The 18999-nt window shown below is 49.2% G+C and overlaps 1 protein-coding gene across 1 annotated transcript; it reads left to right on the forward strand.

Annotated features, from left to right (window-relative positions):
• Positions 1-16349: 16349 nt before the first annotated feature.
• On the forward strand, positions 16350-17882 carry LOC128134983 (voltage-dependent T-type calcium channel subunit alpha-1H-like). The gene is made up of 3 exons (XM_052773389.1): positions 16350-16458; positions 16740-17102; positions 17799-17882. Exons 2-3 carry the CDS (start codon positions 16755-16757, stop codon positions 17880-17882), a joined length of 432 nt encoding a protein of 143 aa, XP_052629349.1. The 5' UTR covers positions 16350-16458; positions 16740-16754.
• The last annotated feature ends 1117 nt before the right edge of the window (positions 17883-18999 follow it).

Raw genomic sequence — 18999 nt, forward strand, 5'->3', positions numbered from 1 at the left:
AGAAGGTGACTGTGGGGAGCTGGAGCCCATTCAATCACAGGGTCCCCTTAAGTTTTTTATGATTGTAAAAGAAATGGGGAGGTGGAAAATGCTGGAAAATAAGTTTGCTTTTGAAATGCATCCTTCCTTCCTCCATGGTGCAAGAACCTGAGGGGAGAGCACAGGGCGTTAAACTCAGCTGGGGGCTGCTCCTGTAGAAAAGTAGAAGGATGCATATTGGGGAGCTCTTATGGATGGCAAGAGGTCCTTTTGCTCTTATCTCCTGGATTTATCTCTCCACTGCCACTTTCTTCATCTCTTTTGAATCTCTGGGTTCAGCTGGTGCAGTTCAGGTGATAACAGGTGTGGAAAGAGGGAGAGACCTCTGGGGTGGTCGGCTCTCCACTTTACGTCCAGATGATCTCTTGAATGTGATATTTATTCAGCTGAAGTTTTTAAATAGATGTGGCTGAATTATTCATAGTGCATAAATTAGTTGATGGGCACTGTTTTTTGTGACTCTTCATCATGGAGAAGCTTTTTTTTTCAGGTGGGACATTCACTGCTTAGAAATTCCAGCCAGATTTGGTGGCGGTTTCAAGCAATTTGCTCAGACCATTTATTTAAGGTGGGAGTTGGCCTTGGTGGTCTGCTCGGGATGTTTTCTATCTCTCAGGGGGTGACTTGTGCTCTTGACTGGGTAACAGCATACAGCAAGTGCTCTTCCTGCAGGTTTCAAGCAAAAATAGCTATTGTGGACCAAAGGATTTCTTGCCTTATCCTTATAAGAAGAAAAACAGTCATACAAGTGGCTATCGGTAGCAAATGGCCAGGATGTACTCTTGGGGAGAGGTAAGTGCCTGTGCCCCTCTGCAGGACCTTGTCTGTGCTTTTGGGGCCTCTACGACATCACCCTTTTGCATGTGCAAAAAAGAAACTTGTAGTTCTTTCCATAGCCCTTGGTTTATCAAATGTAGACAGTTTGTAGAGAAGATTTAAAAAGTCATCACATGCACATGTCTTGCTCTTGGTTTTTTCTAATCTTCAAAGTTCTCTCTGAAACTTATTTCCCAGAAAACATCATCATCGCCCCCCTCCATCCCTTCAAGTCACCTTCAAATTCTCTCTCCCCTGTTTTTCCCGCATTTGAGGACCAGGGCACTATAACCATGCCTGTCACGAGTCTGCAGTCCTCTCTAGCATCCTATCTTTCTATACCCTGGTAGCTCTAAGGTGTCCCATACAAAAGCTCCCATCAAAATACAGTTCTCTGGGCTGTGTGAAGATATAGCTGTTAATGCTTGCTGTAAGCATGTTTTAGCTTTAGGGTTTTCCTAAGTAATATCCCCAAATCCCTGTTCCTGGGAGCTACTGGGCACCTGCCACTCTCGGTGGGGACTGAGGACATGTGGCACTTTGCAGGGCTCAGTCCTCAACACGCTGGAAATCAGCACAGAGGCACTTTCAGCCCCAGCTGCTCCTCTCCTCCCTCTGCCACAAAGCTCTCGGGTTAATTCTTCTGTCTCCTTTTGATTTTTTTCCGTCAAATTATCTTGTTGTTGCACTGCCCATACTTGTTAAAGGTCGCAAAATAAACACTGTGCCACTGTCTTGTGTATCAAAGTTGCTTTCTACATTAGCTTTTCATGTGTTTTCAGACCATTAAAACTGTCGTCTTGCTCTTTGCTTTTGTGATCAAAGCATCGTTCATGCAGTAATCTCATGCAGAACGTGCTTTATCTGTCCCAGCAACTATTGCCTCCTCCTGTGATGCTGCTCTTGGAGGACATTTCTTTTTCTCCAAATGCTTTTTCCCTTCTCTCTCTCTGCTCTGGCTCTGCTTGTGCAGTGCTCCAACGGACCAGCTGGGGAGAGAAATAGTTAAGTTTTTTAGAAGAGGGAGGGAAAAATGGTAAAATGGGCCTTATTTGTTCTGTAATGGGACTCCTGGTACCACCATAAGCAGTTACTGACTGTTTGTCAGTAAGCCTAGCAAATAGAAAATTGTCTTATAAACTGTTTTTAAAGGCTGAAAGGTCATAAAAAGGATTTAGCACTATCGCAGGAGACAACTTTGTTTAAACAGTGTCATTAGTCTCTTTGTAGGCCTTTTATAGTGCTTTCTCTCTTGTTCGTCGCTTTCTCCTCTTGGTTTTTTTTTTTTGTGTGTGTGTTTCTTTTTCCTTATTCAGTATTGAAGTTGTTATAATCCAAAAGCCCCCTCGAGCAGAGATGGGCTGGGTGGGTAAGCCCACAACGGGGCTCTGCTGTGCAGCTGCTGGGAAATGGGGTCTTTAAGGAAAAGGGAAAAGGAAACTCAGATTCCTAAGGTGATGTGGCTGGGACAAGGATGCTCCTCGTCATTTTTGGACCATGTTTCTCAGAGTCAGAAATCCCAAAAGCTTTGTGAAAGGAAGCGACGTGGCAGAGACCCTCATGGTGCTCCCGTGAGGTTGAACAACCAAAAACCTTCAGAGTTCACACAAACTCCCCCTGTTTTCAATATCAAACAGTGCTACAAGGGGCAGGAAGCACAGGGGATTCAACTATACGAAAATAATTCAAGTTTGAAGCAGACCTTGGTGTATTGCTGGCCTGGAAATGGGGGAATCTCTGCACAGGGATCCTGAAGGGGTTGAAGATAGGGAAAAAGAAAAAAAAAAAAAAAAGGACTAAAAGAAGAGTCCGTTGGCAAAGTGTTTTCACAGATGTGTCATTCAGGAGTGGTTCATATAACTGAAGAATGGCAAACAGAGTACTCCATATGAAAGGAGAAGGAAAAGCAATCCCAGCAGCGACTGGCCTTTCACAGTCTGCAAAGCTTTAGACAAATTGTGAAGGAAAGAATAATGGGATGAAAATAGGACCAAGTCCAATCCAGACTTACAAAGGCACATTGAAGCTGCTTGTCTTGATATTTTTTTGTTGGTAGGAGAACTGGTTTCCTCCACAAAAGAAAAATAAATTTCTTCTTCAGCTGGCTTTTGGTTAAGTAATGTTTCGGGGATATTTCAGTGGATGAAGAGAAATGAATCGTCTGTGCTAAAAGACAATGCTGGTGCATGAAGAAGTAAGTATTAATAGGTGATTAAAAAAAAAATCAGCCTGGAAAACAGGTTCTTAGCAGTCAGAAGGAGGCTTTTCCTGGGGCTGAAGACCCTGTTGGGGATCAGTTTGAGTAGAGCTGAAGGGTGCAGCGGTGTGGGACTGCATGCCCCAGGAGGTCCCTCCATCCCCCCAGGGATGTCAGACCCAAAAGGGGTGGCGAGGGAGGATGAGCAGAATCAAGCAAAGCAAAACTTGCTGGAATTGCACAGGTTTTCATGCAAATCAAATATAACTGCTCAAATATTCATAGTGCAAAGCTAAGGCTGTGAACATGGCTGAAATGACCTTGGTGAAGACCAGGACTGCTTGCTGCAGGTGACGTGTACTCCTCCGCCAGCTCTGTCTGCACACAGCCATGGGTATTTTCATCTGATCTATGCTTTGCATCAACAAATCTGGGATACTTGCTGTGATGCTGCTGAACTTGAGCATCACCTGACAGGTGATGGGATAAATCACTTAAATGTCCCCTTTACCTTTATTTGTTTCAGGGATGTGGTTATATTAGAAGAGTGCTCCTTGGAAGCAAAGTCTACCGAGCGTTCGGTCGGCAAGAGCTGCCACAGCGCTGCTGGGATGCAGGGGCTCCTGCAGGAACCAGCCTGGTCCAAAGAGCATCAGAAAAGGCATAATCTCATTACCTGCTACTCTGCAACGTGCAGAAGGAAATTCCCTTTTCTATTGCTACTGCTGTAGTTTTATGGCTTGTATTGTGTCTAATTATTTTCCTACATTTGAAGGAAAGACCCAAGTCCCACCTGCCCTTCTCTGCAGGGTTTTCCTGTGCTCCTGGAAAAGGAGGCTGCCAGCAGAGGGCACACAATATATGAATATGTAGATCCTATATAGGTCCTTATAGTAATTGTCCCCTAATGCTTGCCAGGGCATCCTGAGCTCCTTTCCGGAAAGGAGAAACTGAGGCAGGGAGCGAAGTGACATGCCCAAGGTTGGAATGCATTGGGAGCAGAATGCATGTCCTGCGTGGCAAAACTGAGATACTCACTTACTTGCCACAAGCGGGCTTTGATTTGGTTTCATTTCCCTCCCTCAGACTCTGTTTTTGGTGTTTGGGGCTGCTTTGGGGGTTTCTCCTTTTGCCTGACTGAAGGGGACTGAGGACCCATGCTGTGGCCTTTAAAGTCTACATTGTCAATGGCCAGTAGGGATTTTTTGGGATGCTGCTCACCCCAGAGCTCTCAGGGTAGAGAGATGGAGGCAGAGGCAAACTTGCTGCAGCCTTCCTCCTCCTGGTTGCATCCCTATCACGGGGGGCACGAGCGTGAGTGTGGAGGGTCAAACAGGAGGATCTGCTGACCTCCTGCATCCTCTGCCAGGATCTGGGGGTCCTTGGCCAGCAGTTAGGATGTGGCATTTACTCTGGTACCCAAAACATGAGTGCTTACCTCTTCTGCAGCTTGGATGCCTTCGTGCCCTCTGTTAGCACACGCACCAAAAAGCTTTTCGCCTTTGGAGGCGAAGGCATCCCTGAACCACGTGTGTTTGTCAGCTCTTACCTCCTTTCTAGACAGCTCTGATCAAAAGCAGTTTAGTGCACTTCAACCTTTGTGAATGGAAATTTCCCCCATCTCCTTCCAGGTCCCTAGGGTTTCCAAATGTCAAGTCTTCAACTGCAAATGCTGTTTGAAAATGCTTAGCAAGTTGTAGTCTGTTGGCATCAGTCAGTCACCAAAGATAACCAGCTTGTTTTCTTGCTCTTCTCTTTAATATTCCCTCCCAGCAAAGCTCTGGAGACGTCATTAGGAGCAGTGAGCTCTTTGGAGCCGGGCTAACAACTGCTGAGTAGGTCGTTCCTGCGTAAATAATTTGCTTCTCAGTTTCTCTCCATACCATGAGCTGAGGATGGCGAGTCCTGCCTCGGCATCAGCGGCTCAGCGGCAGAGAAGGTGCCGGTCCTGAGCACGTGGAAATGGTGCTGCTCCTTTTGCACCAGCAGCTTCTGGAGGGGGAGCAGCAAGTGGGTGAACCTGGTAGCGACCCCGAAAAGTCTTGCACCATTCTCCAGGGCTGGATATGCCAAAATAGCAGTGAGAGGAGAGGGAGGGAATAATGATGCTTGCAGCTCTACCAGATATAGAGCTTCAAAGCTAACACAAATGAAGCTGTGATGGGCTCTGAGCACTGTTCTTGCCCTCTGTGGTCAATATGGGAAGTCATGTGCAATGAAGTGATCGTGGTGGGTCAGAAATTGGTTGTGTGGCAGCTTTCAGTGCAATAATCAGGCCCTGTTATTAATGTCCTTTTGTTTATTTATCCACCTAGAATTTCTCAGCAGGGTCTGGTTTTCCTTCTCTTCCCACTACAACCCCTCTCCCACATCCTCTGCATTATTACAAAGAACGATCCCATTAAATAATTTCAGAAAATAACCCTGAAAATTGTACCTCAGCCTTAAAATGAAGGGCTGAAAATGTCCCTGGCAGGTCTTTATACTTGTCACCTGAAAATAATAATTCTAATCAGCTTCCATGCCTGCCTTTGGGTCCAGCATAATAAATCCTAATGAACAGTAGCTGATTAAAATATATCCTTGTGAGTTAGTTAAAACAATAAGTGTGCTCCACTCCAAGGGAACAGTTAATGATGTTGGTGGATCACTGGCAGATCCCCTTGCAATGAAAGAGGAGGGAGGTTGGAAGAGCAGAGGTCTGATGTTTTCCATGGGGCCCTGGGGGATGTGAAGTGCTGACTTGTAGACCGATGAGGAAACCTTCCCTAATAGAAATGTCTCTGTCTGCAAATCTTCAAGGCTTTTGGTGGTTGGTTACCAAGTGATCTGACTCTGCTTAAAATAGCAGTAAGGATGAGGCGACTTGGGTTTGAAATCATATTAGCAGCGCAGTTTAAAACTGGAGGGAGCCAGGATGTGCCCACTTCTCTCCCTGTGCAGACACGGGCTGAGGGAGAATAAAATGTTGTAACTTGCATGATGGGAATGAAAAAGAAGTTATCGATTAAAGTGGCTTAAGAGGCAGCTTTATTCTTGTGAATTACCCAGATGGCAGCAAACGTGAAAGCAAATCTTTACACGTTTCAGCTGCTTTGCAAATGACCTTACCCCCCCCCCCCATATATATATTGTACCTCTTGTCCTATAAACAAAATCTTTGGAATTTTCAGTTTTTCAGCAAACTGGATCTCCCTTAACAGAAGAGATTTTGTTAGTAAAAACATCTGCTTTTGTTACAGCTGTTTCTCTTTCCCTGCCTCATCCTACAAAGGCTGAAGCAGCTTCAGGTGACACCACCAGTAAGATGGACTGAAAGGTGACCCTGGGGCCCCGAAGACCCCGGTTGCACCTGAGGATAAAGCCACCCAGAGAGACCCACCCACAGCAAACACTCCTCAGACAGCTCACAGGCTGGGATGCATTTGCTAAACCGGCACCCCCGCCTTTAAACACACAAATCGGGCTCTTCCGCTCGGTACTGCCATGCATCCGGACTGTATTACTCAGAAATATGTTTTTTCCTATGCATCCTGATGTCTGTTTAGCTGCCCCCACCAAGCTGTTCTTTGTCCTCCAGATATGTTTAACCTATTGCTTCTAGCTTGTTTGCACCTTTATTTACTTGCCTGCCTCCATAGGTCTATAAATAAGAACGTTTTCACATACAGAGCTAGTGAAAGGGCAAAGGTGAGGTGGAGTTGGACTTTTAACATTCATTTGTGTTTGGTTTGCAGAAGGCTTGTGCTCCTGCTAAATTTTTGATACAGATTAAGCTGCATGGCTCCCATTCGAGCTAGCCAGAGCCTTGCTTCTATAAGCATACTCTGCCTTTTTAAGCTTTCATGTCCCCTTCTGTGTCTGTCCCCCACATCTGTTGGAGCCCTGTGACACGCAGAAAATGGGTGACGGAAAACTCCGGTGTGCCACGGGTCTGTACACGGCCATCACAGGGTTGACCCATAAGTGAGACCCTGGAGCTTTTTCCCCTATCCACTTCTAAATTACCCAGCAAAGAGGACTTTACATCCTCCTTCCCTTTTAGGATTACCCTAAATAATTCCTATTTTCTTAAGTATCAAGAGTAGCAAAGCAAAGAGAGGGTTGCATAGCTTTCAGCCGGCAACCCCTACCTACTTGGGTGCGTGGAGGATTTGCTCTCTGGTTGCTAAAACCTGCCGATGCCTTTTCCAGCAGCTCCTCTTTGACGAGGGCAGCACAGGTCCCTGGAAGCAGCGCGGCTGTTTAAACGCACGCTCCGCGCCCACCTTTGCCTGGCTGTGTGGGTGTATCTGTGTTCTTGCTTATCTAAAGCTTGTTGCTGTGAACAGCTTGTGACACTGATGGAAACGCTGGTTGACAGCAGACATGGGGAGATCTTTCAGAGCCAGTTTTGTCGTCCGTAGGTTTCTTTATGGCAAAACTATGTCGTCCCTAAGGCTATAGCAAGTCTGGATTTTCTCAGGAGCTTTACCCGGGCGTAACTTTAAAGCGCTGGGGTTTGGAGCTGTGTCTCCAGCAGAACTGCCAGACATGCCCATTGCATGGGCGTAAACCAGCTCTGGAGTTCGCGGCAGCAGCGTGTCGTGGCCGTGCAAGATTCCCACCCAACCTCGGACCCGTGTTCACCTGCATCTGCCTGGGAAATCCTGGGGTTCGTGGAGCTGAAATAACGTTGACTCTGCCTTGCATATTTGTCCCCCACAGCCGTCGCTCCGGTCTTGGAGCAAGTCTTGGAGAAGATGATGTAGATTCTTCGCCCTTCGCTAGGACAGCGGGGCTCTGCACCGCTCTGTGGAGTTGGCCGTCCATCCCAGCGTCCTCCGCACGGTGCCACGGCATGGCAGGGGAGCAGAAGGCCAGGTGTTTTAGGCAAGGTTTGCAAACGGGGACGTGACTGCGCTTGGCCTGGGCCCGGCACGTGCAGCTGTTCGGTGTCTACTGCCCGGGATTAAAATAGCCAACATGCTCCTCGTGTCCCACCGCGCTCCGGCTTGCGTGCGCCAAGCAGGGCACTACAGCGACGGCCGGGGGGGCTCGGCGGGGGACAAGCCCCGGCCAAGGGCACCGTGGCAGGTCTTTCATCCAGACGCGCTCGGTGGGGCGAGCAGTTGGACGGGCACCTACAGAGCTCTGCGGTACGACTGGTGGCACAGTCCGTGTTATTTTATATATGTATTTGGCGGGGGGGAGAGTTAACGGAGTTTCCTGAGAACAGTTTATACTTTTGCTGTGTATTTAGTCCAACTCTTTCTAAATCACGTAACTTGGTTTGTGTAAAGAGATTTTGATAGACTGAAATTTTGGCCTTACAGCAATAAAATCTTTTTAAATACTGCCTAAGCTGAAATATTTATTTTTGGCTTTGTTAGCTGTCTGAAGTGATGAAAGGATTCTTTCAGGCAGCTGTTCCTTACATCTTGTATCATCGGCTGTCCCACAGAAAGGGAGGAAAAGATGCTCTCCTGACTTCCAGATGCTCTCCATGGGCTTGCAATAGTCCCATGCCTACTTTTGCTCACCTCCTCGAAGCTGGACATCACTCAGATGTTGCCAGCATCAACTGGCTGCTTGCAACATGCCCTGATGTCCAAGGAGGGAGATGCTAATTTTGTAATTAAGTCTCGGGGAAGTCTGGATCTGCTCTTGGCTCTGCCACAGGCTTCGTGTGTGACCCCCAGGTAAATTCTGGGGCTAAAATGTTGTTGTCTCTCTGAGGATGATAATGCTTTTGTTTTCCTGATCTCTGCCTCCCCAGGCTGTCAGCTTTTTGAGGAATATGGACTCTCTGTGCCGGGGACTGTATGGACAGCTGTGGGACCATGACCTCACCCAAGATCCGTAGGAGCCACCACGGAACAGTAAGGCAAAGGATAACAGGAGCGGGCAGAAGAGCTAGTGGGGTCGTTGCCCCCCCTCCCAAAGCAATGGGGAGATGAAATCCCAGGGCTGTGCAGCGTGGTCCTCAGTGCGTTGGCCTGGCAGTGCTGGACCTCGGTGGGCTGCAGAAGGAGGAGGGGAGCGGAGCAGCCCTGACCCCCTGCGTGTGTCTGTGCGGGGCTCGGGGCTCGCAGGACGCTGAGCATCACGCAGGGACTTTGGGTACGGGAACCCTGAGCCGCGGGCTGCAAACTACAGGTGTTTGGGCTTTGATTAAAGACCATAAAGCCACGGCCGTTGCCTTGCCGTGCAGGGTGGCAATGCAATAAATCAAGATAAAATCAGCGGAGTGTTAAACAAGCCGTGAGTGATTTACAATAAATTGTGTAAAGAACATTATATGACTTTCATAGCATGAGGAAATTACTGCTGGAGAAGGATGCGGCAGTGCTTAGGTTTTGGTTCCTGTTGCATTCAGAGTGAGCTTTCGCTCGTCTCCGCACCGTCCTCCCGCCCGGCACCGAGCCCAGAGCAGGGCAGGGTGGCGGGTGAAGCACAGCTGCTCCACGCTTGTGCATCCCTCAGGCTACCTGCACGTGTCCCGGCTGAACGGTTTCCTACTCGACAGCCAGACCGCTCCAGCAATGCAATATGGGGCAATTTTTTTCCTCGTTGGATACGCTCCCTTACCTTGCCTTTGCTGTGCATCAGTTGCCTTTGAGGGTTGGAAGAGAAATGTCAAACAACTTAGCGTGTAGAAGAGGTATCTGCTTGCTTTCCCTCCATGGACACGTAAAAGCAGAAGCCTGTGGGTCCCAAATTAAGTTATTTCTCATGCAAAGCATCCTCTAATATAGTCAGCCCATACATATTCTGTATATATCCCCTACTATGTTAAGTTCTCTAATACATTCAGCTCTTCAGCGTCATCTTCTTGGGTAATTCATTTAAACTATTAGCAGCTATTTAAGAGACTTTTGTCCCGTAAGATTTGGTTCTTAGCGCAACAGAGGCCATTTTGTCCAGTAAATTAGCTAATCTGCACCATCAGCAGTTTGCCTCAGTGATTTCAAATACTCTGTCACATCATAAATGCATTTACCAACAATATAATCAATTAGAATAATTTTACCTCTGAAGGGCCTGACCTACAGTAAAGTCCTTTAAATGAACAAATCCATTTTAATTCATTTTAAAACTGCTCTGGTGCCTCTTTGGTTAAATTGTCTTTTATTTATCTTTAATTTTCTGTTGTCTTCTCAGTAAGAGGCACAAATTTTCAGCAAGAAATCAGATTCGTGCAGCCTTTGCCTTTTTAGAGCTCCACCAAAAGCGTTTTTGATACTGGCAACAAACTGAAAATTCATTATTTTTGTCTTGTCTTGCCCATCTAATAAACAAGTGGGGATGTACCAGGCACCTGTAAAAGTGAAACTCCTCTCATTCTCACTGAATAAGACTACAGAGCAGTCGATGAAATTAAAGGATATGAAATTCCAGTTCCATGAAAGGGGAAATCGTGGCCACGGTGATTTCTTGCCACAAGCATCATTATTCACAATGTTACTCAAAACGCAGTCAGGAAATCTGGCTCACCAGAACCTGCACAATTGTTAGAAAAAGGTGTTGGGAAAGTGCTGGTAAATGGTGCGCAGCGCTCAAGTCGACCTCTGAGCTTCAGAGATGAACTTATTTGCAAACATAAGTGTGGACCAACACTCCTGTCCCAAGGACTTCAGGAAGGCAACAACTCGCACTTAAGGGTCTTCCTGAAGAGAGATGCTTCGGTCCTCAGGTCCGTGAGTGAAAGAGGAGAGGTACCACTAAGTTATGTGAAGGCTTGAGCGTGAAGGCAGGGAAATGAAATGTCAAGCCACAGACCGACATGACTTTGGTGGTCAGAAAACACATCTGCAACTCTTGGGCTCCTTGACATTACTTTCTTCTGGCTGAGCCGGTGTTCACATGGAGGAGCTGAGGAGGAGGTAAGGCAAAGGGGGAATGCGGAGACCAAACTTGTCTTCCCCGCTCAAGGCGGTCTCTTCCAATAAGTTTGGGGAACTTTTTCAGGAATGCACCGAATGTTGCTGCCAACCTGGTAGCTCCTCTTCTGCCTTTCTGGGGCTGTTGGCTTCAAACTAACTTCACGTGGAAATTATTTTTATCAAATGTTTATTATGGAAATATTCTATTTACAACATGTGTTAAAACCATAAAACATGAGAAGGCAGATCTGAGCAATGTATTTTTTTTCCTCAAGGACTTGGAGAATATTTTGCACAGTTATTTTGAACGGTTTTTATATTTAGCAAGTCTAAACATGATATGAGAAGTAAATAAATCAAAGCAGCAAACACAACAGGAGAAAGAGAGAAGCCACAATGCAGATTTTGAGCCTGTCCAAAATGTGTGGGTTTGAAATACGCTCACTCAGTGATGTATTTGGAAATGCTGCACATTCAGCTGTGAGACTGGAAACAGTGCAAGGTGGGTGAAGGGTTTTGAAGATAGATAGCCTTGTGCTGCTTTAGCACAATGTCAAAAGTTGTTAGGGGATGCTTTCTCTTGAAAAACGATGTTTTTCTGGAGGATGAAACATGAGTGGTAGACTTGATCTCAAAAGCATCATATTGGTTGAGGCATTATCCCTGTTTTTCTCAGGATTTAGGTGGGACTTAAAGCCTTTGTACTCCTTGCGTGGACCTCTTGGTGGATTTCTCCAAGCTTGGCTACAGAGAACCTAAACATCCCTCCATAACGGCACTAAGACCTAGTATGAGATTTTATGGCAAGGGAATACTCACTAAATTGCTGAGGGCAAGGAAAGAAAAATCCATGCCTGCTGCTGCCACCGGAATGCAGATAGAGAACTGTTGGAGGGCCTTTGAGATACCAAAAATGCATCAGGACAATCCAATACGGTTGCAGGGGCTCCCTGTGGGGCTGTTACCGGGACAGCAGGCACCTTGCAAAGTCACCCCTAAGCAAAGGGCCAAGGAGCAGAGGGGGGATATTAGATTAAGGAATCGGATGGAGGACTGCACATGGCAAAATCAGTGGAGAAGGAAGGGAAAGGATTGGGATGGGAGGAAGGAAAAACAAGAGGAGACGGAGAAAGGATGCAGGAGCAAAATACCAGGGGTTTTGTCAGAAAAAAAGGTGCAGATTCCAGGTGGGAAGGGAGGAAGCGCTGCGATCTGCCGGGGGGGCACGGGCAGTTTGGTATTCTGTAGTGAGAGTTGATGAAGGTGTGTTGAGTGCCATGGAAGACCTAGCCCTGGAGCAGACAACTGTTTTCTTGTACTGAGGAAGTGACAAATTATGGGTGAATTTGAAAGTCATAAAAGTAAAAATATAATTTTGGCTGGGGACCTATTTATCTATCTATTTTAAAATGCATTTTAACATCCGTGTATTTTAATTAAAAATACATTTTAGCACCAGCACAGCCAAACTGCCATGGTGCCAATCTCCTTTTTTGGAAATTTCTCCTTAACATTTTGAATTTATTATAAATTCATTGTTTCTAATACAATTTTTCCCTTCTCTCGTCAATTTATTATCTGTTTTTCATTTCCCTTCTCTTTTGTTAATCTTTCTAAATAACTTTAAAGTGGTCTTCCATCTATTTAGCTAAATGAATTCACTCCACAGATACTCATTATTTTGAGGATGATTTATGCAAGCACTATTAGCTAGATTGTTCCTTGTTTGAAGGTTTTTCTGCAATCAGAAAAAACCCAGATTTGAGTCAGCTAGAATTAGATCCAGTAAAAAAAAATTATTACATAAAGTATTCAGCACCTCTGTCAGACTTCATATATAAGAGGTCAGCTTAATAGGCATAAAAACACAAAGAAGCTTTAAACTATGGGGCTGACCTACTGATCTCATCTGAGCCTGGGAAACCCTGTAGCATCAAACCCCGAAAGTCAAATCGGATTTTTTTTTTTTCTTTCCCCAGCTGATCCTTGCAACTCTATGGGAAGAGGCTGTGCATCACGTACAATCACAGACTAGGGCATTAAGCTGTGCTACGCTGCTTGATTTACTGTCTGGGTTTCATCTGACAGTACGCTACGATGGCACACCCAGCACATTTTATAAATGTTGGCAAAGGCTCCCCTTCGAGCCTCGCTAGCGAGCAGGGCGTGAGTCGTGCAGGGATGCCTGGTCCCGCTTTCGCCATGCCCGTGACCTTGAGAAATTGATTTTTAATCCCGGTGGGTGTCACCTTGGCAGTGGGTCTCCTTCAGGTTGCTCCTGACTCAAGGCGTAGCAGCCAGGAGGAGCATCCTGCCGTCCTCCCCGGAGCTGGGCAGGCTGCAGGGCTGGAGATGCTGCTCCTTCCTTCAGCAGGGTCGCTGGAAGGTTTACAGCCTTTGAGAGGTTGTAGGCAAGTTTGGAGGAGGAATATTAAATAGAATTGGGTGCTTTATGGAAAATACCTGAGACCATCAGGGATTTTCTTGTAAAGTCCTATCTTGTCTTTCCGTGACAGTTTGCAAATGGCTGCTACCTGCTAAATCACATCAAACGGGGAAGATCAGGCAGAAGGTGAGGTTAGGTGTCCTCCGTCCGCATGCTGGCTGTCATGGTCAGAGCAGATCTGGTTTCTCAGCTGTTGAAACCGTTGTGGCTCCGGTAACTTTAGGAGCCCCGTGAGTTTGCCCTGCTGAGATCTCGCCTCAGTGAGCACCGACTGCTGCCTTGGCCTGGGATGGGTGAGGTCTCCCAAGACGGGACGCAGCACCGCTGCCTTCCCAACGCTCACGCACCTCGCTCGTGAGCGCAGGACAGGGACCCCAGCTTTCCTCTCCAGGCTGTGTGATTTTGGGGCAGATGTGCGCATCTCCAGCCTGTCCACGTTGCACGCGGACTGGAATACACCTGGATGCATGCCAGCGGGGGACGATTTATTAGGGCCAGCTAAGAGCATTACACATCCCATTATGTCAGCTGTGATTTTGTAAGCCAAGTGCCCATTCAGGGTATACAGTGTATCCTCAGATTGGTATTGATCTTAAAATTTCTGGTGGTTTATTAATGACAGAAATGGCCAGATCCTTCTGACTCGTGTAAACCTGAAGAAGTGTTACTGCTGTTAGTGCAGTCAGCTGGAGACAAATCTGGAGTAAACGGAGCAGGATCTGGCCTACTCCTTCCAACCACTGGATGTGGGTTAAGCAGGAACTACAGGAGGAAGCAAACACCTTTGCCAACAAAATGTTGTCTCTTTTCAATAACGACCACCTTTGGAATTAATCCTGATCCTTTGCAGAATGAGCCAAAAATCCCCACTGGGGTCAGGATTGGCTCTGTTCTTCGCCAGGCTTCTTCAAAATCCTCCGTTTTACGATAAAAGTCCTTCTCAGCCGCCATCGTTGCACGGAGTTTATTAATAAAGGCTCTTGGCTTTAAATACTCTCCATCAGGCAACAGGTTAAGACCTTGAAAATGTCAGGCTCCCCGTGCTCTGTCTGGCTATGGGAAGGATGTCTGCAGCCCGCGACGGCTTTGCGCTTCCCAGCCTCTGCCTGGGGAAGGGCAGGAGGTGGCTGCTGGTGGGGAAAGAGCTTTGGAGATGGGTTTGTTAGTCACGGGAGCAGCATCCCGCTCTCCTGACACGGAGCTGGAGGGGAGGCATGGAGGAAAGTTTATTGCCTGGGCAGCTTCTGCCTTTGGGAGAGGGTCAAGAGGCGTTGCTGGCTCTCGAGGCTTGGCCTCTCCTTCTCCCGATTCCCATTTTAGTAAACCTCCTTTTCTTCCTCTAAAGGTCATTTTCCTGAGCAAGATAATTTATGAGTGGAAGACGGTTTGCTCAAGGAGAGCTCCACCAACTCACACGCAGATCTTCCCTTCCCACAGTAATTTATGATTTGCCCTAATTAGCTTGTATAAATGTTGGAAACTCCAAGTGCAATCTCTTCTTTGCACGTTTCACGTTCGCTTTGCAGGCTGTCCCCTGCTTGTCAGAGGCATTGTTTGTTCAATAATAAAATTGCCACGTACTGTTAATCACAACCTGCAAACATCTAATAAAACAACAATTGAAAGTGTGTATGTAAAACCATCTCTTCACTAGCCCCATTAGGCTTGGCTCTTTCTGCTTTGAAAGCTGCACGACCTCCCTTTTCAATCAATTCCCAGTTATTAACCATGAAGAATAGCATTGGGAACTGCATTTGCAAATTGAATGGGGTGGTATATAATGAACTCACTCTTTAAAACATTCCAGTTGAGGGGAATGTATCTAGCTAACATTTTGTAATCTCTCTTCCTACCCCTGCTCCCCTCCACCTGTACTACATTCAGATATAATTCACGGTTTGAAATAACTCAAAAGAATAAAACTTCCTAAGCGGAGTTTAAGGGGACGGTGCCTGTAACGACTTTCTATTATCTGTTTATTCCGATCCCTCCAAGCTAAGCCCTTGAGAAGATTAGCTACTCAGCTAAAAATCACTGCAGTTTAAGAGCCGATCTTTATTTATTAAAATCCTCCGACCTCTAACTTGGGCTTATACATTTATTTAGTCAAACTAATGAATTAATGCCCTGGGGGGCAAGTGGGGTTGCCAGGGGGGTTTGCGCCTTCCCACGCAGCAGCCCCCCGGTGTGGGTGTGTGTGTGGGGGGGCTGCATCTCCCCCTTTGGGGGTACACGGCCGCGGGGAACCCGGCGGAGATGGAGCCGCGGCACGGAGCGGGGGACAAACCCGGTGTCCCCGTCCCCCCCCCCCCCGGCTTTGCAAAGTCCTTTCCTCCTGCCCTGGGGGAGGGGGGGGGGTCGGTCCCCCTCCTCCCCCCCCGCCCCACCTTCCACTCGTGACGGTGGCTCCCCGAGAGGCCCTGGGCGACTTGCCCTTCGCCACGAAGCCTGAACAAAGGCAAGGAGGGGGGGGGGGGGGCAGGGTGCCGCCCGCATGTGTGTGTGTGTGTCCCCCCCCCCAACCCCGGCCCCGACCCCCCGGGGCTGCCCCGGCTCCTCCCGGCTGCCCGCCCCCGCCCTGCCCCGCCGGGCTTCCAGCCCCCTCCGCCCCCGCTTCTCTCCTCCCCTCTCCTCTCCCTCCTCCCCCGGTAAATCCGAAGTTTCCTGTTAAACACGGGCGAAGCTTTGCAAAGAGGCTGCCGAGCTGCCTGCTCGCTCCTTGGGATTACCGTCGGGAGAGGCTCCGCTCCGCTCGGGGAAGAGGCCCCCGCCCCCGCCGCCACCTCTTCTTCCCTCCTCCTCCTCCTCCTCCTCCTCCTCCTCAGCCCTCCTCCATCCTCCATCCCCGCGGGCGGGCGGGCGCCGCACGCCGAGCTCCCCCCCCCCCCCCCCACTCCCCCCCGGCTGGATTTACGGGGTGCTGGTTGTAGTGGGGGGTGTGTGTGTGTGTTCGTGTGGGGTTTGGGGTTTTTTTTTTTTGGGGGGGGGGGGAAGAAGAGATCCGCCGCCTCCCGGCGCCCCGATTGCTGCCTGGTCCCATGTGAACTGGAAGGCACGGCTATGCTCCTGGGGACACCGCGCTCCGCCAAACTGAGGTAGGACACCCCCCCCCCCCTCCCCGCGCCCCAATCAATTTTCCATCCTCGAAAATAAAAAGAAAAAAGCCGGGGGGGGGGGGGGGGAGGACCCAGCTTCCCCGGGGGGGCGGGAGCAGCCGCGCCCGGGAGGAGGCTCGACCCCCATCGCCCGTCTTTGTTATGACTGGAACGGCGGGGCCACGGTGGGAACCCGCCGGGGGAAGAGGGGAGGGGGTGTCCCGCCGCCCTCCAACCCCCCCCCCCCCCATCCCCACCGACCCCCTGCCCTTGCCCCGCAGGTCCTGGCCGCTACCATGACTGATGGCGAGAGCCGAGAGCCGCTGCCGCGCCCGGCCGGCGGCGAGGTGCGGGTGCCCATCACCGCGCCGCCCCGCCGCCCCGCCGAGCAGCAGCAGCAGCAGCAGCAGCAGCCGCCTGAGGAGGAGGAGGAGGAGGATGCCGGTTCCGGTCCCGTCGGTTCTCCCTGTCGCGACCCGCCACCCGACCTGGCCTCCGAGGAGGAGGAGCAGGTGCCTTACCCGGCTCTGGCACCCACCGCCTTCTTCTGCCTCAAGCAAACCACCCGGCCGCGCAGCTGGTGCCTCAGGCTGGTCTGTAACCCATATCCTTTCCCCGAGGGACACCAACCCCCCCCCCCCCCGGCCGATTGGGACACCCCCCCCCCCCCCCACCACCACCACCCGGGAGCCCTCCCCGTCCCCGGAGCATCCCGTCGGGGCTGTGGGTCCCGGGGGCTCACAGCTCCCTCCAGCACACGGGGGTGTCACGAAGCCTCCGGGGTCCCCAGAGTGTGTGTCGTGTCCCCCTCCCCCTCGGGGAGGGGGATGTGGGGCTTTGCAGGAGCGGGCCGGGCAGGGAGCACATCTCCCCCCCCCCCCCCCCACCGGTGCTCATCCCACTGGCCTCAGTCGGGGGACACGCACACGCCAAGGTCCCCTCGGTTCCACCAGCATCATCCGACCGTCCGGTGCGGGAGCGAGAGGGACGGGGCGGCAGGACGAGGTGCCCGTCCTTGGCATCGCAGGGCGGTGGAGGATGCTGAGCCGCAGCCCCCCAAGACCCGCAAGAGGGGAGAACCCCCTCGAGTTCACTTATTTCTCGGTGGGGTGGGAAGGAATGAAGTTTAAAGACAGCCTCGTATTTATTTTCGACGCGGTGGGGAATTTCAGACAGGCGCTGACCCTCTTGCTGTTTATATAAGAGAGCTCGGGAGTGCATGTGCGCTTTCTCGTCGCAGAAAAATGGAGCGGGTTGGAGTTGGTTTGGGGAAGGCACATGCCTCGCTCACCTCGGGTCCCGAAAACTCCCCTTTGCTTTTGTTCTTTTGCAACTTGCAGGCAGGGAAGGAAGAGGACAGTCAAGCCTCTAAATCTCATCCCCCCTCCCCTGAGTCCTTTACCCGGTTTATTAATGTTAAATGAAAAAGAGCAGTGTGTTCCTCTCAGTTGTGACATCCAGAAAATTGAATTTTACCCAAAATGCTTGTGTGCAAGCAAGCAGAGAGTTGTCAGTCTGTCTTGATAATCTTCAGAAAGTGAGCTTTTAGCTTTGCTCTGCACGTCAGCTCAGAAGCATTGACATTGTGCAGATAATTAATGCTTTTACCTACCCCTGATACCTGCCTGCAGCTTGCTGCCTATATCCTGCCACTGCTATTAAAAGCATTATTTATTAATATGGTTATTATTGATCTCGCTTCAGTTAACCAAAGAAACCCGTGTGCATCTGAGATCACTGTTTTCCTCAGCAACAACACCAAGTCGAGTGTTGTCGTTTGGAGGAATTGCACAATCCTCCCCAGAATGCTGCCTTGGTCTGTTATTAGGAGAAATACTTGGAGGGAAAACCCACAATTTTTATGGCCTTGGGTCTCCTCTCGTTTGAACTAGGTTTACACGAACTATTGACTTTTGCAGAGATATTTCTGCTTTACACCGTTGCGGGAGGGGAACTGAGCTTCTATACGCCTGTGGGTGGAAGGCAGAAGTAAACAAGTAAACACAGCGATGCTTTATCCATATCAATATTAACTGTAAATGATGGTTCCATAACAAAAAAGTGATATACCTGGTCCTGGAGGGGCTTGGGGAGGGCACTGCATTCCTGTTACACCTTGGAGTGAGTCGGGACAGATCTCTTAAAAGCAGGTTGTCGAGTTTCCAAACTTTGGGGGCAGGCGGGAGGGAGCAGTCTTCTCCTTTGGCTTTGGGGGGTCTCGCTCTCGGGCGCAGTGCTCTGAGTTTGGCATCCCCGAAGCCAGTACCGCTGACAAATTAACCCACAGCGGGAGGAAAAGAAAGCGGTGTCGGCACGGAGCAAGGGAGGTTTGTGTAGAAGAGGGTTCAGGTGTGCTCGTGCTGCCGGAGGGTGAGGCTGTGCTTTTATTTTGCCTTTCAACGTGTCTCCTAAGAATTCACAGGAGACCAAGTTCCTTTACAGAACTTACCCGTCTAACATAATATTAGACGGAAATTGTGACGGTTGGTTAATAGTGAAGCAGAAATTTAATAAAACTACATAAGCCCTGTGTTGTAGCAT

The sequence above is a fragment of the Harpia harpyja genome, chromosome 21 (genome assembly GCF_026419915.1).
Source record: "Harpia harpyja isolate bHarHar1 chromosome 21, bHarHar1 primary haplotype, whole genome shotgun sequence".
Classification (NCBI taxonomy): Eukaryota; Metazoa; Chordata; class Aves; order Accipitriformes; family Accipitridae; genus Harpia; species Harpia harpyja.